General features: G+C 44.5%; 1 protein-coding gene across 1 annotated transcript in view; it reads left to right on the top strand.

Annotated features, from left to right (window-relative positions):
• Positions 1–24435, top strand: part of chd7 (chromodomain helicase DNA binding protein 7) — a 67738-nt gene that overhangs the window by 18913 nt on the left and 24390 nt on the right. The window contains 10 exon segments of the mRNA XM_054602247.1: positions 6285–6778; positions 15521–15665; positions 16406–16531; positions 17359–17424; positions 18690–18745; positions 19191–19305; positions 20373–20456; positions 20598–20735; positions 22187–22308; positions 22740–22983. Of these exon segments, the coding sequence (XP_054458222.1) occupies positions 6285–6778; positions 15521–15665; positions 16406–16531; positions 17359–17424; positions 18690–18745; positions 19191–19305; positions 20373–20456; positions 20598–20735; positions 22187–22308; positions 22740–22983 (1590 nt within the window).

Raw genomic sequence — 24435 nt, 5'->3', positions numbered from 1 at the left:
TGGAGTGTAAGGGAAGTGTGTGTGTGCGCATAAATGTGTGTACATGACATTTGAGAACACAGCGGTGCACTGGGCGCTAGTTCTGTCTCTCTCTCCGTGTGTGTGTGTGTGTGTGTGTGTGTGTGTGTGTGTGTGTGTGTGTGTGTGTGTTGCCTTTTGTGTCTTCTGCTGTGGGCCTTGTGTGTGGTTGCGTTTCCGTGTGTGTGTGTGGGGAAATGGATTTTTGCAGCTGTTTGTTTCCTGTGAGCTGCATATCCTGAGATGTGTGCAATACACACAAACACACTCATGCTAACACACACACATACACACACAAACGGAGGCGCCACCAGCATAATCTCTCCTCCCTCTTGCTCCCACGTCTCCCCCTTCTCTATAGAGGAAACCTCCCTTCCTGTCGCTCCCTCCTCCCCGTCTCCTCTCTTTCCGCTCTCTCTCTCTCTCTCTCTCTCTCTCTCTCTCTCTCTCTCTCTCTCTCTCTCTGTGTCTGTCTGTCTGTCTCACTCACTGTTTGTCTTACCCATTACAGGGTTGTCATCTCTAAGTTAATGTTGTGTAGCCGAATGTGCAGAGAGACAGGCAGTTTGGAAAAGAGAGAGACAGTGAGGAGGAAAAAAAAGCTGCGGGGTGATTAAGAGATTGGGGGAGGGGGGAAAACTAAGAGGAAAATAAGTGGGAAAATGAGCAAAGAGTCCAGGATCTCTCTCTAGCATGGAAGACGAATGGGGGGGAGGGGGGTTAGCAGTTCTCAATGGCAACCTCCATGTTTGTGTTTTTGGTGCGAGTGAGCACCGTCGCCGCCCGCGTCACGTGCCCTACAGCTTCCATTAGCTTGTTTTGTTGCTCAAAGCCCTCTTTCTCCACTGACCCATTCACACACAATAGCGACCCTGTGCCCACCCCCCACCCCCTCCATTCTCGTTCACACTACTCCTCTCTTACTACTCCACCCCCACCCCCACTCCCCCCATTCTAGCACTGCGTCGCTGTGTTTCGTGGTTGACATTTCAGCCGTCACTCTCAATCTATCCAGCGCTCCTGACCTAGATGCCAGGTTGACTGGTGAGCCCCACGCCGCGCCCGGGCGAGCTGCATGTGCCATCCCGACTCTAGCTGCAGGCCCAGCAGCCCCCGTCATCTCTCTCACACACACACACACACACTCTCACACACACACACACACACACACACACACACACACACACACACACACACACACACACACACACACACACACACCCCCGACAGTGTGGCTTGGGATGGTGTGGTCTGGAACGGGATGGCAAATGTGCCCGGGGAAATACGATAGCCTAGCTAGAGGAGTACTCAGATTGGTGTGTGTGCGCGTGCACTTGTATGTGTGTTCTTGTGTGTGTCTGCTTCACAGGAAGGGAGTTCTCTCTGCCCCATGATGCACTTGTTAGAAAGAGACACACACACACACCAAGCCGGTCAGTCAGTCATAATGACTGTATGTCTGGTACTCTAAGCTCCATCTGTTCACTAAGCATGGTTATTACACATGCACACACACACACACACACACACACACACACACACACACACACACACACACACACACACACACACACCTTTGTCAGCAGCTCAAGGTCACAGCTCTGGCAGAGTGCTGTGCTGTGACCTTTATTCTACATCTCTCACACGCACACACACACACACAGACACTGTTGTTGCGTGCAGCACTTTAGTTGACATATAACATGCCTGTCTCGCCCCTCCCCCGCTCTCGCATGCTGTCAGCGAGCTGCCATGCCATCCAGTTCACCGCGGCTTCGAGGAAACGCTCCTCCGGCGCTTAGTCGGAATGCTCGATTTCTTTCATACGTTTCACTAGAAATTCATGCAAGTCCTGTAGAGTAATGAGGACATTTTTCGCAAGAATGTCTCTTAGAGTAGTCAACATACAAGTGCAACTTGTTTGCCCGTTTCTTCCCCTCATCCTCTGTTTTTGCAAAGTCTGTATACGTCCGTCCATAATGACAGACGCATAGAAGTGTTGTTGGGATGGGCAGACCCGTCAGAACAATGGATAGCTAATGGCAAATCAAGGGAAAAACAGCCACAGCCGATGAGTTTGGCTTCATCCCCTTGTCCTGAAAGATGACATACTTGGTCATCCTTTGAGGGACAGATAATACGAGCACCTTGCCAGGCTACTTCGCCGTACGCTGATTCATCTTGGTTTTGGTGGTTGACTGATTTTTATTGGAAACCCACCTCACCATACTTGAAGAGCTGAGACATGCAACTGCTGCTGCTGCAGCTGCTGCAGTGTCTGAACAGAGAGGAGGTGCTTCCTTCCTCCTGTGCTTACAGTGAATGCTTCTTGGACATTTCATCATCGACCGATGAAACATGAACACTGTACATGAGATATCTGAGCTTTCAATATGTGCATTAGTTATCTGCACAAGCCAGGGTTCACATACTCAAATTAAGAAAGAAATGTATCTTATCAATTTGGTAAGATACTTAGACTTGGATATTCGTGCCAAAAGGGTCAAAGTAAAACTTGCTATTAAATGTCTATTATTATTATATATAGCTATGGGGGATATGGCCTAGATAACAGAGACAATAGCTTAATATAAGCAATAAATCCAAGAGGACGGAGACATAGGTGTGTATAGTTTCTAAATCGCCTGAAAACTTGTTAAATCTCTGTATCTTTTATTTATTATTTATGTTAAAGTTTAAAAATCAAACCTTTAGCTAATCTGTTCTGTTAGAACTATGTGGGTGTTTGAGTACACTTGATTGAGAGTGACCAAATAGGCCAGCATTCATCATTGGATTTAAATGTCGTTAGATCCAGGTTGTTACACGGTAGTCAGCGACATCTATCTCTTGTAGCTAGACTGTTCTCAACAATGGAAGAAAATTCAGTGTAAACCACTTCCAAAATGATAAAATAGGGATTTGTAAAGAAATGTGCTTTTCAATGTAAGCTTAGAGCTTCAGGGTAGAGTCCTGAAAGTGTTATTCACTACAGTTTTATTCTATGTTGCCAGTTCAGCATCTATCAACCAATGGTTGACCACGGCTAGCTCCCAAATGTGCAGCCGAGCGTCACAAAGAACAGTAGTGATACGGCAAAATGTAATCACTGTGCAAAAATGATTACATGCAGGGGAGGAAGTCAGTCTAACGTTCCAAAGCATTCGATGGCAGCATGATGAGTGAACTTTCAACTGGCTCGATAGAGAAATAATATATGTTTGACCTATTCTGTAACCAAGTAAATGAGAAAAGATAACCAGCATCTGCTGGAAATAAAGGTGCTCTCCCAATAATGCATTTTATGGACAATATATTGTACCAGATATAAGTATCAATATTATTTTAAGACCATTTTATGCTAATGATAATATAACAAGTGCACATTTTCAAAGAGCTAAATAAAATACAAACCAATAAATAAAATGGATTCTCTAGCGCTGTTAAATTTCTGCGCAATGTCCAAGTCTTGTAATTGTAAGGAAAACCCTGCTTTTTATTCTGGTATCAGGTTGGCTTAAATGTTCTGAAAATAAACAGGTATATAGACACAGAGCAAAATCGAGGTCGGCAAAATGATCGAGATAATTTCCTTTTGTCCTACGATATGTTTATAACGTAAAAAATGATAGCGCCAATGTCCATTTACTGTACGATAATTCGCTAACAAATATTGAGCCATGTCCATATTTAGTACAAAAACTTATCACGGTCATATCAATATATCGTACGATAAGTTTCACAATGAAAATTGATAATGGTCATGTCCGCATATGGTAGGATAAGTCGACAACGTAAAAATGACAATGGTCATGTCCATATATCTTACAAGAAGTCAACATGGTATTAATTGTGACAGGCAGCGTTTTTTCTTTCAACACATATGACTAACTTAAATCATATGACAAGATGGGCAGGCGAGCGGATGTATGGGTATGTGGATGGGCGGGCGGGGGAGGGAGGGAGGGAGGGATGGATGTGTGAATGAATTGATTGAGGCATAGTGGACAGGTGGATGGATGCGTGGATAGGTGGGTGGATAGTGGGATGGTGGACTGGTGGATGGATGGATGGATTGACGGGCAGACGGATGGTTCGGGTAAGGGGTCCGTATTTCCTTTCACTCCATCCTTTGGGAGCCTTGAGTGTTTCTGCCTGGTAGATTTAACCCTTCATCTCACTCCACTTCCAGCTGAGGGATCCTCCAACATCCCCCTCTGTCCTCTGAGAGATGAAACTCAACCCTGTTCGTGTCCTCTGAATCTGTTATATCGGTCCGGAGGCCACCCTGTGATTCATTGAGGTCTTTTCTGGATCTTTTTAATAAATCCACTTGTTTTGATATTATTACGACCCATGTTGGAGGTGCATTATAAAGGTGTTTCAGTAGAGCACAGTGAATTATTATTATTATTTATTTTTTCCCCCATCATTCCTTGTGGAGAACTGGATTCAAACCAGCAGAAACTCAGCACACCATCAAGCTGCAGAACGCCAAACCTGACGCAGGAGTCCAGCGTGTGTGTGTGTGACATTGTTTGTGTATATACACTGTGTGTCTCCATTGTCATTCGTGTGATTGATTATCTGGGAAGCTTGGCAGGAGGACAGATTTATCTCTTGGCACTGCACCCCCCAACCACATCTCTCTCTCTCTCGCTCTCTCTCGCTCTCTGTGTGCTCGTCCCTCTCTCTCCTCTCGCTCTTCCCGAGTTATCCCCCCCCCTCTCCCTCTCCTCCCCCTATTTGCGTGTCTAAATGTCTCAGTTTACGTGTGTGTCAGCAGGTGTTTGTGTGCAGAGGTGTGTGTGTGTGAGACGCGTGACCTTGCAGTAGTTTGGTGTGAAATGTGCGTGTGTACATTAGCATTCTCCTGATGGAAGTGGACTTTCAGTGATGGCACCCCAACTCTTTCCTCCTCCACGTGAACACAACAGAGCTAGTGTGTTTTTGTGTGTGTGTTTGTGTGTGTACACAGAGGGGAGCTGCTGCCATGGCATTTCGCTATAAACTTGCTGATGCTCACACACACACACACACACACACACACACCTCTTTGACACGCAGTAACACATGCCCATGCGCACACTCTCAAAGGCACACTGGTATGACACACACACACACGCACACACACATACTCCCTCGCTGCGCCTTTTTGAAGTATGGAGATAATTTATTCGTGTCATGATGCCTGATTTCCCATCTGCTACTGGGACCCTGAGCAGCTGGAGAGAGAGAGCAAAAGACGGAGGGAGGGATGGGCTGGAGGAGAGGGTGAGGGAGGAGAGGCAGCTGGAGAGGCTCCCAACAGCTGGTAACCAGTTGCCTGTCACAGGGAGCCTACTTGGGAGCGGTGAGGAGAAGGAGAACAGGGAGAGAGGATAAGGCTGCAGGAGAGCAAAGCAGGAGGAAAAAAGGAGGTGTCAGCTGGTTTGTTTACTAAGGTTAGCCCGCAGGAGGAGGGGGAGGACACTGGCAACAGGGAGTCAAGGAGAGGGTGGAGGTGGTAGCCATATGGATGGATGGATGGATGGATGGATGGATCCCCTTCTTCCCCCTCTGCTCTGTAGTCGGCCATTACTGACAATCTCAACCCCGGCCCACGCAGAAAACATAGCGCCACTGACTTTGACAGGCTGGCACAGCCAAACGATGCAAACGCTAGCCGACACATTTCACAGCAAGACTGATCCATATTAAAACAATATATTGATTAATCAATCAAAAGAAATGAAGCAACAGCAAGGCTTCAATATTCAGTAATTTTTCAAATAAGAATAATTTGAATACTTGTTGACTCAGAAACAAGACATTTATGACATTTTCAAGATAAAAAAGAATCGCCAGGTTAATTGATAGCAAACTAATTGTTAGTCGCAGCCCTTTAGATTAGGTTTTTTTTTTCTTTTTTTTTGGGACACAAAATGTAGGCCTGCAAGTAACAATTATCTACATAGTCAATAAATCAATTAAGTCAAGGAAAAAGTCATAAAATGGAGAAAAATACACCAAGGCACAAATATATTTACTTCAGAATTATAGATTTATAAATGATGCAGAATATTAGAATTATAGCTGGAAGTTGAGTAGCTTTTCTGTCAAGAGCTTTAGCGCTAGGGAAATATTAGCATATTTTCATGCTTTCAATGCGACTTGTCCAACACTGACCACATCTGTACATGCAAAGCCAAGTGACTACTGTTCTGTGTTGTTTGAATGATGTTGCTTACTCAAATTAACAGCTCACTTTCTCCTCCGCCTCCCAGCATTCCCCCACCGACCCGTCAGGCGACCCCTCAATGATGGTTCCCGACAGGCCGATGGTCGGCGCCGGCGCCCCCGGCCAGCCTATCAGCACAGAGCAGCCCAGTGACCAGGAGACCAAGCCAAAAAGGAAACGGAAGAAGAAAGCAAAAGTGGCGGCCGGAGAGGAAGAAGAAGGAGGGAAGAAGGCAGCGAGAGAGGAAGCAGCAGGAGGAGAGGAAGACGTCAAGTCTGAATTTCCCGGAATAGGAAGTGATGCGGTTGAACGGGTGACTGGCACAGGAACTGTAGAGGGAAGCTCACCACCGTCGGAGGAGAAGAAAAAGCGGAAAAAGAAACCAAAGGAGAAGGTGGCGGGCAAGGAGGGCAAGGAGCCCAAGACCCCGAAGACACCCAAAACACCCAAGACCCCCAAAGAGCCCAAGGAGCCCAAGGAGTCCAAGGAGAAGAAAACGAAGAGCTCCACGCCCAAGACCAAGACCCCCAAGAAAACCAGGTAGGAGACACTTTACGTGAGTCCTTGTGTGTTTGGTTGTTTCTAAAGTAGCAGTGTAGAAACGACCAGGTAAGATGTGTAAAACTTCATCAGCTGGTGTTTAAAAGTCCTAAAGATGCAACAATAACTACTCGGTAGAAGTGTGGTGTTTTCCACATATACATTTACAAAGCTGGGAGTGATTACATAGAGAGGCAGCAGCCCAGGTGGTAACCGTTGAATACCAGCAGAAAACAACTGAGGAAACATGGTTACTCTCAGTTTTGAATATTCAGAGGAGGTTTTACTAGGGCTGCACGATATTGGAAATAACTATATATCCTTGTGTGTATATGTATCTATAGATAGATGGATAGATATCATGGATTTTGAAAGTTTTAAAGTTAAACTTTTAAAACAAGAAACTGGATCTATACGATGTTGGCTCTTGTGATCCGACTAATGGGTTGTAGACTGGTGATGACAGAAAGTCACAAGATCAACGTGACGCGGTCCATGTTGATTTCGGTGGGTTTCGGCGTCGCCGTAGACCCCTCCAACCGAGGACAGTTTTGTGGGGAGCCCTGTAGCTCCCTACGGTGAGAGAGGGCGCCACGCGCACAAGTCCACGATCTCGGGGGAAGCGGCAAGGGGTGTTCTAAATTACAGGGCTAGAGACACGGTTCCTCCTTCACTCCTAGGCCGTCCTGGAGTCGGTGGTGGTGCATTGTTAGGGGGATGCGCTGGCAGAGGAGAGGATCCTCTCACACAGGTCGTCTCCGCCCCGTAGAATCCCCAGGGCAGACCAGAGGAGTATCAAAATGTATCAATATATATATATATATATATATATATATATATATATATATATATATATATATATATATATATATATATATATATATATATATATATATATATATATATATATATATATATATATATATATGGTTTCTTATGGGTTTCTTATGAAACGCGGTCGTGTACACCTAGACTGCATTTAATTCGTTTTATTTTTGAAAAAAGGAGCAAAAAAGTTTCGGCACGACGAGTTTGAGTTGATTTGCCGACATTGCACATTCCAACCATGTGACTTTTGCACATGCGCGCACCATAGTCGCACCATAGTGTCCGTACTGAAAGGCTTTATCGTGCAGCCCTAGATCCACACTCACTGGATCCATCACTCATGTGGCCAACCAGGGGGAACTGAAGAGGTCACAACCTCTGAGCAGTGAACCACCCCACTGCCACAGAGTGTGTGTGTGTGTGTGTGTGTGTGTGTGTGTGTGTGTGTGTGTGTGTGTGTGTGTTAGTGATCACAGGGCTTAGTGAAGCATGGAGCATGCGCCGCTGGACTGACAGATCGGAGGATCAATCACATTTTCTTGTAAAGATGAGGTTCGACAGGGTCACAACTGCTGTCGGTTTTGCAGGTCGGGCGGAGAGTAGCATTATTCACCTCACCTTCTTCACTTTTTCAGTTAACCCCCTGGAAATGCCACGTACCTTTTTAAAGAACACACTCTTTTATCATTATGATTAATAAATCAACTCAAACATGAAATTTACAGCTTTTTTCCAGAAGTAAATGGCTGCCTTCTCCATTCCATATCATGTCTGCGATGAAGTTGGAGCAGGATATCTAAAGTTTTCACAGCCATTATAAGAGAGCATGTTTCTCTAAGAGCTAGTCCCCAGGTTTCTTTCTTATTTAGATTTATTCATCCTGCGTGTGTCCTGTACTGGGACTTTTGTTCTGACAGTCTTCCGTTAGTTTCTGTAGGTGGCCCTCTTTTACTTTTTCTCTATAAAGTGAGTAAACAGAAAATGCTAAAACAAGTATGATTTCTTCTTTTAGAAGTAAAATTGTCTTGCTTAAAGGATAGGAACTAACAAATTGTCAAGACTTCCCAAACCTGTCTGATACAAATCTTTTAGCGTCTCAAATACAGAGAGCAAAATCCATGTGTTGATGAAGGCAATGAGATTTAGTTAAAAGGGCAGGAAAAGGGTAGTAGGTGGGCCTCCTGTTATGATTATGTTTTTGGTTTTATCAAACGAAACACAAACGGGAGGAAATGGTGAGTTTGTTCGGGATTATTTTTAGCAGCAGATTAATCCACATTTGATACTCGGTGAGTATCATCACTTGTTTTTTTTTTGGGTGACACCTGTCTCCTGAACTGAGCGCTTTTTTTCCCCCGCTTCATCCCTCGCAGTCCGTCAGATCAGAGAGAGCGACGCGAAGGGGCAGAGAGCGTTTGTGTACGAGAGAGTCAGATGTGGTTTCATTGAGACGATGGAAACTTGATCGGACTGAGGAATGTGTCAGGCAGCCCCCATCTCTCGCTCGCTCGCTCGCTCTCCCTCTGCCTGTCCCAGCTTTCAGGCTCCCTCCCCCTTTTCCTCTCGGCCCCCTTTTATCCAGAGGAAGAGGGAGGGCCAAAGCAGCAGGCAGGGGTCAGCGCTGGGGGAGGTGTGTGTGTGTGTGTGTGTGTGTGTGTGTGTGTGTGTGTGTGTGTGTGTGTGTGTGTGTGTGTGTGTGTGTGTGTGTGTGTGTGTGTGTGTGTGTGTGTGTGTGTGTGTGTGTGTGTGTGTGTGTGTGTGTGTGTGTGTGTGTGTGTGTGTGTGTGTGTGTGTGTGTGTGTGTGTGTGGGGGAGGGTCTGGTGATCTTTGTGGCAGAAAATGGCGTCTAATGATAATGAAGGCCACGCTGCTGACCACTCCACAGGCACCACTGTGTGGGGGGGGCAGGCAGAGGAAATGTGGGGGGAGTGCATTGTCAGCCCGCTCTCTGTGTGTGTGTGTGTGTGTGTGGTAAACTAGCTCTTATCTGTTGTCAGGCTTTTCCTCCATCTTGAGTGGCGGCCTGGAGCTCCCAGGTTAATTTAGCATAATAATGGCTGCTGGCCATTCACTGCTACTCTAAAATGGTGGACCGCTGCAATCACCCAACTATCTTCTCTTTTATTCTCTCCTCTCCTCCCCCCCTCCCCCTTTCTCTCTCTCCAGTCCCACCTCTTCCTGCTGAAGAGGAGCAGAGCCTTTCATCTTTTCCCCTCCACCGCCCCCATCCATCATATCTCCATCTACACTCCTCTTTTCTGTCGCTCTTCCTGGATTACGCCACGGGTTCAGGGTTGAGGTGTTTGCTGCTGCGCGTTGTCTTTTGCACATAAATTTCCATATTTTTTAAAGATGAAGTTCAGCATGGCTCTGGTGAAGTTCAGGATCTTCATTTGTCATGGTCCATTCCCCATAGGAAAGTCATACAGTATACATGGAGGTGTAGGTTTTCTGTAGAGGAATTGATACTTTTCTGAATTATTAGAATACATTTCAAAAGCGATAAAGCTGTAAAAAAAGAACTTGGTGTAGAGTGGATCCTCTTCAAAGGTCTTGAGCACATACGTATGTTCCTTTGCATTTTTAGAGAAGTTTACGATTTCCCCTAGTGGGCTGGAGAAAGAAGCCCCCAAAGCTCCAGAGTTTTTCATGTGGCCCGTACCAAGCTGACGTGTGTTTCTCTTTCTGCTCAGAATATTTGCATCTATGTGTGAACACTACAGAGCAGACAGAAGCCTTCACCTCTTCAGTGTAACCACTAACCAGGGTTGGGCTGTTCTGGTAAACATTTGAGCACTGGCTGTTTTTCATGTTTCACTTCCTTTATCTACAAGTTTGTGGCATTGTCATTTCCACGTCTTGTCACATTAACCAGGCAGAATACGTTTTATGCAAGGTTTTCCAAAATTCACAACTTGTTTTTATCATTCAAGCTTAAATCCATATTTATTTGTTTTTAGCCTTTCATAAACTACATCTTCATTGTGGTCAAAAACAGTTTACTCTCCGGCACGCACCTGTATTAACAGTGTGGCATAGCAACAATCTGACAGAACCATAATTGACATTTTTGTCATCATAACAACACTAAATCATTGTTGTTTTTTGGGGCTCGCTATGTGCGTTGAATAATTGAATATCGTTCAGTTATCTTGGACACGTGAAGACAATTATCGTGGCCAACCAATATTGTTCTAAACGATAATCTCGCCTAAAATGCCCGCAGGGTTCCACCAATATCTGAACGTGAATGGATAGACAGGGTCATCCCTTGGGAACCAGCCAGGACTTAATTTGCTACTCCTTCTGCTTATGACTTATCTGATATACATTTGGGATAAATATTTTAGACATTTTTTCCACCACAGTTCAACCGTCTCTTCTGGCCTGTATTTTTTGTTGTTACATTTCGATAAATCTGCGCTCGTAGAAGTTTCACTGCATAAGGCGCATATTTTGATGAGCTAGATTCCAGAAGTATGCGTCTTGCTTAAGTTGTTAGTTGTGATGTGTACACAGGGTTAAAAATATGCCTTATACCTAATAATGGTATTTTGAGCAGGCCGACTTGATGATAATGAAGAGACAATAAATATTAATATTAAGATGTGTTCAGCACTATTGGCTTCAGCTGTCCAGGAAGGTGTGTGTGAACGCTACAGAGAGAATAATGTGCTTTACTAGTCCAGTCAGCTCACTCCTCTCCTTTGACCTTGCTCTCTCTCTCTCTATCCCTCTTTTCCTTTGCTCCCTCGCTCTCTCGCTCCCTCTCTGTCTACCTCTCTCAGAGGAAGTACATCTATAAATAACCCAGCGCTCAGCTGCCACACCCTTCCCTCACTGTGTGCGTGTGCGTGTGTGTGTGTGTGTGTGTGTGTGTGTGTGTGTGTGTGTGTGTGTGTGTGTGTGTGTGTGTGTGTGTGTGTGTGTGTGTGTGTGTGTGTGTGTGTGTGTGTGTGTGTGTGTGTGTGTTTGTTTGCAGTACACACAAACAAGTCAGACATGCATGCAGGCACCTTGCGTGTGTGCAAATACAGCACTTTTAACACAGATATGTGTGTGTGTGTGTGGGGCCTTCTGGCTGCTGGTGTTGGTTTTTGTTACCATGGGGCGAGTGTGTGGACGGGCTTCGTTGGTATGACTCATCATGGCAGCAGGTGTCCCTTACACTCCACCCCCCGTTTTCTTCCTCTTCATTTCTCCTATCCCTCCCCATATTTTACTCCAGTGCTCTGCTTCCTGTCTTTTCCTTTATCTCCCCCAGCACCACACACACACACACACACACACACACACACACACCGTGCAACACAGCTGGCCGGCATGTGTGAGTGCCAGGTTCTAAGCCCACGAGTATACAGCAGAGTGAATGAGACGTTGAGACGGGATGGGGGGGGTAGCACACCTGGACAGGACTAGCTTTATACAGAGACCTTAAGAAGATCCAGTTCCTTTGTCAGACATTCTGAGTGACCAGCCTCTCAGACACAATTTATATGCATCATGGATACAAATGTGCAATGACCACATTTGTTTTTACCGCTTGGGGCCAATGGATGAAAGTTATTAAAACATTACCTTAGCAAAAGGTTGCTTATTAACACATTCAGCAGTTACAGAGTAACGTCATCATTCTTTTGTGTCCACCTGAGGAATGTAAGTCCAATATTCAGTCTTATTACCAATTCCTGAGTGGAAATATCCAGTTCTGCTAAATGCACCACTATATTCACCAGGTAGTCGATACCTGCTTAGCACCAAACGGCACAACAACCGCTATGTCACCTTGTTTCACGCTTCGAAGTTTTGCAAGTCTTTTTTTTTTTTTTTTTTCTGGTCTTGGAGAGTTAAAACATGTTTGCCAAAACAGCCCTACTCGCGTGTCCGAAAACAACACAGAGAGCTGTGAGAGTGAACCAAAACGGTCCAGTCTGGATAGCTGAATGGTGAGCTCTGTAAGGGCCACAGGAGGCCACAGGAGTCATATGATAAATGATTAGCGATTATAGCAACTCAAAGTTGAAACCCTGCCCAAAACATGTCGGGTTCACCCTCACTAGGCTGGTTTCCTCATTCAAGGCTACCGGTTGCCATGGTCAACTTTGATTCATGTTAATAGATGTTTCAATAGATTCCAAATACTAACAGCGGAAAGAAACCCGCTTTAACCCCTCTGCAGTCAGAGAGAGCTGCAGTCCTAAATACTGGAAACTAGTCTGTACTTTTGCACTTCTGGTTCCCTTGTCTTGAAGTCAATGTTCTTTTTTTTTTTTGGATTAGAGTCCTGAAATATGGGTTTGCGGTTTAGCTTAAGAGATTTAAAAGTTTTGTTAGACAATATAAAAAATGGCAGTAAATATCCCTCTTGTGAATTTTTAAAGCCTTTCAGTTTCTTGAAAAAGGTGTTTGCTAACAAGTCCTCCTTCACAGCCTGGATGTGTACAGTGGTGCGGTTTGTTTATAGCCTAACGTTAGCTTTTAACTTCTGCCGTTTGCATTCACGCTTCAAAAATCATAAAAGTGGTGTTTATTTGTGTAGATAATCTCGCTGAACAAAACGTTTGAGTATCATAAACATTTGTTTGCCGCAGAGCTTATTTTGTCTGCAGTAATTCAAAAGCCAATAGAAAATCCCATTTGCTTTCTGACAAAGGAAACTTCCTGCTTACTGATGACACGAACTTCCGGTTGGCTACAAAAACATGTCATCCCTGCTGCACTCTATAAGTAAACTTCTCCACTGTCCATCCATACTCTAGAATAGTACGATAACGCTACACAGAAGCAGTGTAACAAAACAGTTTTTGTCGCGAGTCTGCATACTTGTTTGGAGTTTATTGTGGGACAAGTTGAAACTGTTGGGGACAACTAAACTAGACAGGAAATAAAGGTGAGTAGGAGAGTAGAGTTTGAGCAGCAGAGGACGAGGACTGAAGAGATGGACGGAGCAGAGAGAGTTTTAGGGAGATGATAGTGATTGAAGAGAGAAGTGAGGCCACGAAGACGCTAGGAGGGAGAGAGGGGGGAAGGCAGCCAAGTGGAGAAGTGTGCGTGTGTGTGTGTGTGTGTGCGTGTGTGTGTGTGTGTGTGTGGCCAGATGGCTCCAGCGTGTGGCGACCAGCCAGAGGAACAGGTGCAGGTCACATGACCAGCCGTTACCAGGGAGATGGTGATTGCTTTTGGCGTGAGGATGAAAGGAGAAGGGCCCCGGGGACAGAGGGGGCGAGAGACTGAGAGAGAGAGAAGGAGGGAGGGAGGGAGGGAGGGAGCGAGCGAGCGAGCAAGAGGGAAGGAGAGAGAGAGAGCGGGGATCAGGAGGGAGAGACATCCAGGCATACAGTCCTGCAAAGGGCAACACTCAAACTACGAAAGACACAGCTGTTGTGTACATTCTATTTTCTAGTCAGTAGAGGAAGACGACGTGTAAAGAAAGGACAACATAGAGTTAAATGTATAACTGTATGTTGGTCATATAAGAAGAGTATGGGGGGCTGGGATAGCCCGCTCCATTGTGGATCCAGTTCCAGTTTGAAAAAAAAAACGAGGCTCCAGTGCTAACAAATCTGTTATGAAACCTTTCATCTCGCCTCATTATTTTTATTATTTTTTTATTTATTTAATTTTTAATTTTTTTACAAAAACATTCATTTTCTTTAGCCACTTATCTTATTGGCCTGTCGAGGTGGCAGATTACAGCTGTAGCCAATCAAAGTTAATTCCACTCGTAACTCTCACAGGTAACCGAAGGCCGTAACCAAACCTCACCGTCGTCTGGTTAACGGGTTCCCTGCAAGCACGCATTTGATTAGTTAAGGATCCTTTCTGTGGAGTAAAACAAACCCACTCTTGTGCAGCACAAGTTTCACTGAAGAAAGGGATACCTGAAGCATAACCTGGGGCTAAATCATGTTAACTGATAATAGTTGGTGTCGTTAATTTTGGCTGATGAAAAACACGCTTAAAACAAAATGTACTTACCAGAAAATGATGACACTGTGGTACCCACTTTTCAATCACAAACATACCCTGCTTTATGGTCTGTTTGACTCTAAATGGAGCATCATTTACTATATGAACATCATGCTGTGTTGAAGACTTGAACCTAGAGATTGAGACCATAAACTCATAAATAGTTATTTAAACCCTATGTGTGGCTTGAGTATACAACTACTGTTGGTATTTGAACATCAGTACTTTGTGAACTGGCTTCAAAATATGATGGTGGTGGCAGTGAAGTAACTGAGTAGTGTGTGTGTGTGTATGTGTGTGTGTGTGTGTGTGTGTGTGTGTGTGTGTGTGTGTGTGTGTGTGTGTGTGTGTGTGTGTGTGTGTGTGTGTGTGTGTGTGTGTGTGTGTGTGTGTGTGTGTGTGTGTGTGTGTGTGTGTGTGTGTGTGTGTGTGTGTGTGTGTGTGTGTGTGTGTGTGTGTCACAGATAGAGCCAGCTCCTCTTGCTCTCCATGCCAGAGATTAGAGGAAGCCTGGGGGCCTTTCAACCCCCCCCTCCTCTTTCTGGGGCCTCTGTCCCTCTGCCTGTCTCTCTCTCTCCCCCTCCCTCATCTCCTCCCCTCCCTGTCTCTCGCTCTGTGCCCCCCCTTTCTCTTCCTTTCGGTTCCTGTATCTCTCCATCTTGCTCCCTCCGCCTCCTCGCAGTCTTTCATCACATTAACCCCCTGTGTGCCAGAGCCTGAGGCACACTAATGATTTCTAAATGGGTAAATCAAACATGGCGACTGCCCTGGGACAGACAGGCGCACACACACACACACGCGCACACACACGAATACCTCGTAGTGTGTATTATGTAAAAGACGGACAACTTTGAGGACTGGTTTTCTGTTGTTTTTGTTTACCCATTTGTCTCTTCTTCAGTGAATAACAGTTGGTTTTTTTTCTTCCTCCTCTCTCCCTACAGCAGTAAAAAGGTTGAGTCTGAGGGCGGGGCTAGCGCTGCTAAGAAGGATTCAAAGAGGAAGAGAGAGCCGTCAGTCAGCGAAGAAATGGAGGTGAAGTCTCCACCCCCCTCGCCTCCGGAGGAGGACGACGATGACGGTGTACAGGTAGGCATCTTAAAAAAAAAGTTTCTTCAGGAAGCCCAGCGAGAACAGCAGAGGGCCATAAAGGCGCCGAGCCAGTGGGCGTGTACGGTTTGTGTCGTAAACCAGAAGTGTTGACAGACCAAGCCCCACCATCAGCAACTTTTCAGCTGCTGCATACATACTTTTTATTTTTATTTTTTATTTTTAAATGCAATTTGAAATTTTGGAGGAACAAAGCAGGACTCCAACATATCCCTCCTTAAAACCCCTCAAATCAATTTTTTATGTGTGAATGTGATTATGTGGGCCATGTAAACAGAGGAGCAGCTGGCTATTAGCTACATAAAGAGCCGCGGCTCTCACTCAGATGTGAAAGCACATCAGCAGCAGCGTGTCCTCTTCAGCCTGCTCGCCACAGCAGCGCCTCACACATCCTTATTATTTGGCAACATTTAGATATAAACATGCCGGACCATATGGAAGAGAGTAATGCGAATAAAGTGAGATCCTGGCAGAGGACAGCCTGTGGTTTACTGTCTCCATCTCTGCTCTAATCTTGTGTCACATAGTATGCCCTCTAATGTTTTGCTTTGTGTTGAGTGTCTCTTTGCATTGACACATCTCTCTCTGCTTTACGACCAGTGGACATTTTTTAATGAACAAAGTGAAAGGGCGTTTGGTTAAGAGTCTTCCAGCTGCTGGGTATTTCTGCAAAGCGCCACATATCTACAGCCGATGTGTCCTCTCCCTCTGTCCAACAGAAGCGTCGCTCCAGCCGCCAGGTGAAGAGGAAGAGGTACACGGAGGACCCGGAGTTCAAGATCTCTGATGACGACAACAGCGGAGACGACTCGCCGGCATCCAAGTCCCCGTCGTCACATCAACAGGTACGGCTGCAAGAGTAGAGGTTTCTATATACTACGGTCCAGTACATGACTATTTAATAAGAGAATATGGCCAGCGTCATAGAATAAAATAACCCCATTTTAACCCTCATATTTTCACTAAACTTTTGTTATATTAGTACATTGGGTTGAAATAATGTACATCGGTGAGCTGGACAGCTTTGGAGACTGAATTCATAGTTTCCTATCAGCGCCTTCTAATTACAGTAAATAATGCTCAATCAACAGCAATGTCTCTTTATCACCAATTATCAAAAAATTGTTAAGTATTGAAAGCTGGCATCAAATCTCTGTTCTGATTTAATCTGGTCTACTTAATCCTTGATCTGTCCCTGATTTAGATACTTCTTTTTAAATGGCAGTTTAAGTTGGTATTTCTTTCAAAGCTTTTGCACAGCTGCTTGGGTTTAGACAAAATGGATCTTTTTTTTCCCCTTTGATTCAAATTATAAAAAAATGTATATGTATGAATTTTAAAGACATTTTAAAGAAAAGTATTGTTCTGGTATCAGCACTAAAATTAAGGTGTTGCCACTAATGTTCAAATGATATCAGCCACATTATAGTTTGTCCACTGACACCAAATGATGGTGGTCAATTTAAAACTATATGAAAACTATTCTTTGATCAGGAGGTATAGCTTCGGGTTCAAGAACGGCAAATGATCAAGCACAGCCCGTTACGTCACCTTTCCATCTCGTTTGACCAGGAGAAACGCTCTAGGTTTTCTAATGTATATTTATCGTGTATCAGGCCGGCAAGGTCAGAACGTCCAACCATCTCCAACTCTGTGTTCTGTGTGTTTGCAGGACGTTGCTGAGGCCGAGGGGCCCGTCGTGGAGAAGATCATGGCCAAACGCATCACAAAGAAGCAGGTGAGATGCAAGGTGACGCACATGCACAACAGACACACACACACACACACACACACACACACACACCGGCCCGAGTCACGGTTTACGTCAGCTGATTAGCCGCTCCACAGCTGGCCTGAGCAGATTATATACGCACACACACACACACACACACACACACACACACACACACACACACACACACACACACACACACGCGCACACACACAGCTCAGAGTGTATTCACTCGGTAAGCGGAGACTTGAGCTCTTGTGTTTCATTATGTGTGTGTGAGCTTGGAGCTATGCGTGTGTCTGTGTTGATGTGTGTGTCTACCCGGCTTTGTTTTAGGCGGCTCGTCTAAAGAAAGCTCATCCCTGAGCCAACACGCGCACGCACATCTAGTCACCAGCCAACTTTTCTTTGCTAGCCAGCTGCCAATGGGTTACCCACACACACACACACACACACACACACACACACACACACACTGCTCCATTCAGAGTTGACCTCGGGCTTGGCACACAGCCAAAACCACAATGCTAGCTACGCCAGACGCCAAGTTAGCGTTTCCTCAGGCTGTGTGTGTGATTGATGATTCATGGCATTACAGTAGTAGTAGCGTGTGCGCGTGCGTGTGCGTGTGCGTGTGTGTGTGTTACAGTAGTAGTGGTGAATGGAAGTGGACGGCTGCGCTTGTAAGAGCTACTGTTTTGGTATTTTGCTTTCACTCACACATACTGTATGTACAGAAAAACACAAAGGCCTTTTTAGTACGTTCTAATGTTTGTGTTGACTGCCACTATTAATCTGTCTATTGATTGAAAGTAGAAACCATTAGCATATTTTAAATGTTTTTTATATATATATAAATAAAATGAAAACTCCTACAGTTTTCATTTCCCATGACTAATCCAGTATTTCCTAGTAGTTGGCTGCCATCTAGATGGACTACTCTAGAAGGTCAGAGAGGACATTTTGCTGTGTAAGGGTTAATTCTTCACCAGGGCACAAAGTTCTACAACTAGCCTCTTAATTTTGCTCCGAAGTGCACCAGATTATTAAGTTCTCTTTGAAATGTAGCTGCTAAATTATATCAATATATCTTTTGCAGGGGATCGTATATCAATAGCGTGAAGCCCTAATGTCAGCATGAAAACTGCCATTCAGGCTCCTTCTGTGCCACTTAACCACATGTTGTATAACAATGACACGCCACTTCTGCTCCTTCACCGCGCTGTTACTATATTTGCTCATTATTAACCTTTTTTCTTTTTTCTTCCCAGCTGGAGTCGGGGGAGGAAATGGAGGTGGAGGAGTTCTACGTCAAGTTCAAGGGCTTGTGAGTAACTCTCTAACTACCTCTTTAGTCTTACACAGCAGAGATCCTCTTTTGTATTTTTTATACATGTTTTCAACACACAGTGTAAAAGCTCAGTATATTCAACCTGAAAGCCTTCTTCACTCTAGCATCAATATCAGTGGTAGTAGTAGTGCACTGGTCCCATCATACTGCTGAACACGTCTGTTGTTTTTCCTCCATCTTTTGTTGTGGCAGTCATTGATTCAGCTGGCGCACATTTCATGTGTCCACTGACACTAATAAGATTTCCGTTTGGACAGCAAAAAAAAAAAGAGATTAAAGCTGCGCACACAAATTTAACCAAACAACTTGCCAAAAAGTATGTAACCGCCACCATCGCCGGCGTGGAGTTTGATTTTCTCCACAAGCACTCTCTGACTTCAATAGGAGTGAAATGAACCATTGGTTTGTCTTTGTGTCTCAGCTCGTACCTCCACTGTCGCTGGGCAGACCTGGAGGAGCTGGAGAAGGACAAGAGAATACACCAAAAGGTCAAGAGGTTCCGGGCCAAGCAGCAACTCAACAGCTTCATCACAGAGGTAAGACCTGAGCTCATCACCACAACTAGCCAGGGGAGCAACGGATCATATGACACAGGGTTCAGATCGTATCACCGGTTTGACTCACGATTCGGATTGGCTAAAAAAGGTAGCAAATGTAGCTTTTTGAGATGCCCTATCAGGCTTTTCCCCGCTGTTAGCAATTGCAGATCGTTGATAATCTATATTGGCCAATACAGATCAGATCTGTGGTTTTTGTTTTGTTATAGCAGCAGGTCTACAAGAATCCAGACTATTCTTATCATTACCCTCCCCAAAAACTTTTCAACCCCTCTGAAGTCAGTGTAAACCAAAGGGAATTCTACATATTATACTTTTACTTGTTATAGTCATATGAAGTGATTAGGATTTTTTTTTGTATTTTTATAGATTGCAAAAAATATTTCATAAGTAGTTTGAACGATGTATTATAAACTGTTTGCTGCTAGTATTGTGAAGTTAAACAGTTCATGGTTTCCTTTCTGATATTTATTTTATATTGCTGTGAAAACATCTTCAAACAACTGTTTATTCAAAGGTCAAAAACTACATTTTACTAGATTACATGTGAACACATCATGATGACATTATAATTTATCGACGCCCAATACTCATATTCACTGAACAGAGAATGAACGCATCATAATGTAACTGAATGGAACCTCGTACGTTAGCGGTTAGCAGGGCCGCTAACGTTACTAGCTCTCCTCCTGTAAATTTTAGGTTGTTTGTTGTAAACAATGTAACATTGTCAGAAATAGGCGAATATAAAGCATTAATGCTGATCTCCTGATCATATATTTTTACAGAATTGGCATGAGAATGATCGGCAGTAAAACTTTTTTAACACGATGATGGTTAAACAGTGTAGTTAATCCCCTGTGAGGCGGGATCTGACTGATGACTGATCCACAACAATCCGGTGGTAGAAAAATAAATAAAATCTTTAAAGTAGAACATCTGAAAACCACATCACGAGGCCTCGCCCGAAAACGTGCTGTAGGCCGGCCTATCGCCTCCTTGCTTCTGACCGTAAACCTCCACTTTGCTCTCCCTCCCCCCTCCAGATGGACGACGAGCCTTTTAACCCGGACTACGTGGAGGTGGACCGAGTCCTGGACGTTTCAGAGAGCCCAGATGAAAACGGAGAGGTGCTTTGATCTCTCCCTGTCATCTTTCATGGGGTTTGAGCCTCTCCCTCCCCACACACGCTCACCAAACCTCCCTCTTGTTTCTCTCTCTCTCTCTCTCTCTCTCTCTCTCTCTCTCTCTCTGTGTGTGTTTGTGTGCAGACGGTGACCTTGTATCTGGTGAAATGGTGCAGCCTGCCTTACGAAGACTCCACCTGGGAGCTGAAGGCCGACATCGACCAATCCAAGATAGAAGAATATGAACGCATCGCAGCACGCACACCCAACACTACGAAAAAGGCAAGTAGACCCATTTGTGTGTGTGTGAATGCTTGTTAGGTGCTATATGGGTCCCAGCCTCCTCCCAGTAGGCGTGTTTGTGTGAGTTGGCCTGCTGCCTCGCTGCCTGCTCTTTCCTCCTCCAGATTTACAGCTCCCTTAACTGCTCTCCACAGGGCCACGTTCTTGTGGTCTTACACACTCACACACACTCGCACACACGCCCTGCTCTTGTGGCCAAGCCAAACCACTAACAGTGTGTTTAATGCTGAACAGAAGCAGCTGACTGGCTGTGGTCTTTCCCTCATCACTCTGCTCTCTCCCTGTGTCCATCTATTTAACTGCTGCCTACTGTTTCTCCTTAAAGGGATAGGTCAGCTTTTTTAAAGTGTATTTGTATGAGGTACTTATCCATAGTCAGTGTATTACTACAGTAGATGGAGTTTGGAGAAAAAGACAGGAGTACCAGCACGGGAGCAAAACTATGTACTGCTAAACAATATCTACCAAATCTCTCTAATAGCCACCAGACTCCTTTGAACAAAACAGTAATTTTACCTCTCAGTACACAGCAGTTGCTGGTGGGTACCCCTGCCTCCATCAGCTGTTTGTTTTGTGTAAAATTACTGTTTTTGTAAACAGTCTGGTGGCTTTGAAGAGCGCTTAAATACCGTCTTAAGTTCCCTGTCAGAAAGAGCTGTCTGACAGCAAGGTGAAGAGGTGAAAATACTCTAAATATAGCGTACACTTAAACTGATAAAGATTTGTATAGGTGTCTTACTTTTCTCCCGTGCTGCTACTCCTGTCTGTTTCTCCAAACTCCATCTAGATAAACCTCCTATAACCCCATTTAAGAAAACTCCTAATGACCATGTTAGAAATGCTATATGCAATATTTTGTTTGTGTAAATTGTTTGTATATTTTAGCCACAACTAATGGCGAGGAATGGCGCTTTGGACCCATAAAGATACTTCTACTCAACTATTTGACAGATGGACATTCATTTCCCCAGAGGATGAATGCTAGTGACTTTGTTGGTCAAAAATTCAATTCAACAACTTAGTGCATGACTACATTCCTCACACTAAACCACGGTCACATTGATTTTTCATGTGGCTTAATAGGGGGTCAGGACTCTGGCTCTCTATACTGAGCCCGCCTTACCCTGAAAATATCCTGTTTACTGCAATTCACAGTAAACAGTCTTTAATAACACTAAACTGCTGCATGCATTAATCAAATTTGAAGAAAAGCAGCTGAATCACTTGATTCTCCAAATAGTAGCTACATTTTTTTATTCTATTTTTTTAAATCAACTTATGAATTACTCGACTATTTACCTCTAGATGAGGCAGTGAAATAGAAGTAAACCCATCTACTATATCTCAAAAAGCCACATCCTTACACCAATGATTTCATAAAGGTTGATAAGCCTCAATGTTATTTAATAAATAATTCAATGTGCTTCTAGGATCGGCCTCCTGTGGCCGACTGGAAAAAGCTGGAGGGCTCCAAGGATTACAAGAACAGCAACGCACTCAGGGAATACCAGCTAGAAGGCCTCAACTGGCTAACCTTCAACTGGTACAACTCGTAAGTCTGCATTAACTTTATTTCTTTGGAATGAGTCCCTAACTGCCGCCGCCGGCCTCTATGTGTCATAGCACCTCATTTAACAGTCTTAAGTGGACATTAAGTGGCCCTCAAGCATCGTGTGGTTTAAGTTTCCCCCCCGGTGCCATCCATGGATTAAAACGGGTTCTCTGATGGCACCACAAGAGTCTGGAGCGCAAACACAAGATAGCAGTGTGACTTAAGTCTGAGGACATGTGCATCTTTCTGTTCCTGGGCTCCACATCTTTGAGTTTGAGAGTGAATATTAGTCATGGAGGTATTGCAGGTGTATTTAGGTCAGATATAAGAGACAGTCTGGTATCTGGCATTGGGGTCCTCACTTGTTTAGCAAAACTGAAATACCAATGTATGTGTTGTCTTGAGCCTCTCGTTCACTCTGTCCTCCACAGACGTAACTGTATCTTGGCGGACGAGATGGGTCTAGGTAAGACCATCCAGTCCATTACATTCCTCAACGAGATTTACATGAAGGGCATCGAGGGGCCGTTCCTGGTCATCGCCCCGCTCTCCACCATCCCCAACTGGGAGAGGGAGTTCAGGACCTGGACCGAGCTCAACGCTGTGGTCTACCACGGCAGCCAGGCCAGCCGCAAGACCATCCAGGCCTACGAGATGTACTACAGAGACGCACAGGTAAACAGGGTTTAGGCAGCGCGCTAATCGGGCTTTAGATGTAAAAAAAAGTTTTTTACATCTACGTCGATAGATAAAAAGAACCCCTGACACAGAGACAAAAAGGACAAAAATGTCCCTGTAGAAACCCCTAACAACCACAGTGACCATTACTGTGTATATCATACATTCTATTATAACGTTTTCAATCTAGAGCTCTGGTTTCTAACTTGTACTTTATACTATTTTACACCAGATTGAGTCTTTTTCTCATGTTTACCTTTTGGGGTAAATTCATGCTATTTTCCTGGTTTCCACTAGGGGCATTGCTGCTGTATTATGGAGTTATGCAGTAGTTGATGCAGTGCATTAAAATACATGTTGATGCTCATCATTTACACATACCAGACTGGGGGAAAATCATCCACAAAACAAAACAAATGTTCATAATAAAAAAAAAAATTTAGCATTATGAAAACAAATGGCTTAAAATTTGGGGAATGAATGAATATGTGGTAGTTATGATCAAGACTGATGTCGGCTTAAAGACTTAAATCAGTTTAAGTGGAAAATGATATTAGTTTCTAGTATTTTTATTTCAGTTTTAGGAAGGGGATATTTTTGTCCTAATGACATCGGAGCAACTTCTTTTATAGTGAGGCACAAGGGTTTATGTCTTATCCAGGCTTTCTTTTTACACATTTCTATATAAAATAAGTGTAATTTGTGACATTACGCCTGCATTCCTCCTCACTCAGGGAGAGATAGGTGTGTCTGGGCCGGTAGACCCTCTCCCTTTGGCGTCTGATCCTCTGTCCCAAGACGTATTCAAAACACTCAGGAAAATGTTTGGCCAGTTAACATCACTCAGAGTGTGATTGGTCATTCCTGCAGCATAGATGGCAGCTCAACCTAAACTGCAGCAGTTTGCTAAGTAAAGTAGAAATAGACAAAGGAACCAAAAACAACCTGGTTGTTTGGTTGCTGGCTACACATCCTCTTAGCAGCTCCGTATGAGGATGAAGACAGCGTAGCTGCACAGCAGGCTATGGTCAGCAGATCGGAGCACCTCCTCGGTCAGGGGGAAATCTTCAGCTAGCTGGGGATGGACGGTGCTCTCTGCTGTGTAAGCTCTTTACAGCCCTGTAGCTGTAAGCTCTCACCGCACAATGCTGCTAACATCTCCCAGTGCAACCTGTGCCGCAGTGATCCACCGAGGAAAATAAGCTGTAGTATCCACGTCCTCGCTAGCTGCTTGTTCCTAATCCAGGCTGAGGTAATCCTCAAGGTCGCCACGGACGATGTGTTCTTTTCTCCTGTACTGCCTGCTTCAACTGCAGACAGAGGGGGACATACAGCAGACACACTCCTGGTCTCCACTGTTTATGTATGCCATGTCTTGGATGGCTATATGTTTTATTGTGTATTTATTGTGGTTTGCATGAAGAAAACGGGCTAAAATCAAGTGGAAAA

This window comes from Anoplopoma fimbria, chromosome 8 (genome assembly GCF_027596085.1).
Source record: "Anoplopoma fimbria isolate UVic2021 breed Golden Eagle Sablefish chromosome 8, Afim_UVic_2022, whole genome shotgun sequence".
Classification (NCBI taxonomy): domain Eukaryota; kingdom Metazoa; phylum Chordata; class Actinopteri; order Perciformes; family Anoplopomatidae; genus Anoplopoma; species Anoplopoma fimbria.
The sequence above is the reverse complement of the archived record's forward strand: the minus strand, read 5'-3'. Positions and strand labels throughout refer to the sequence as shown.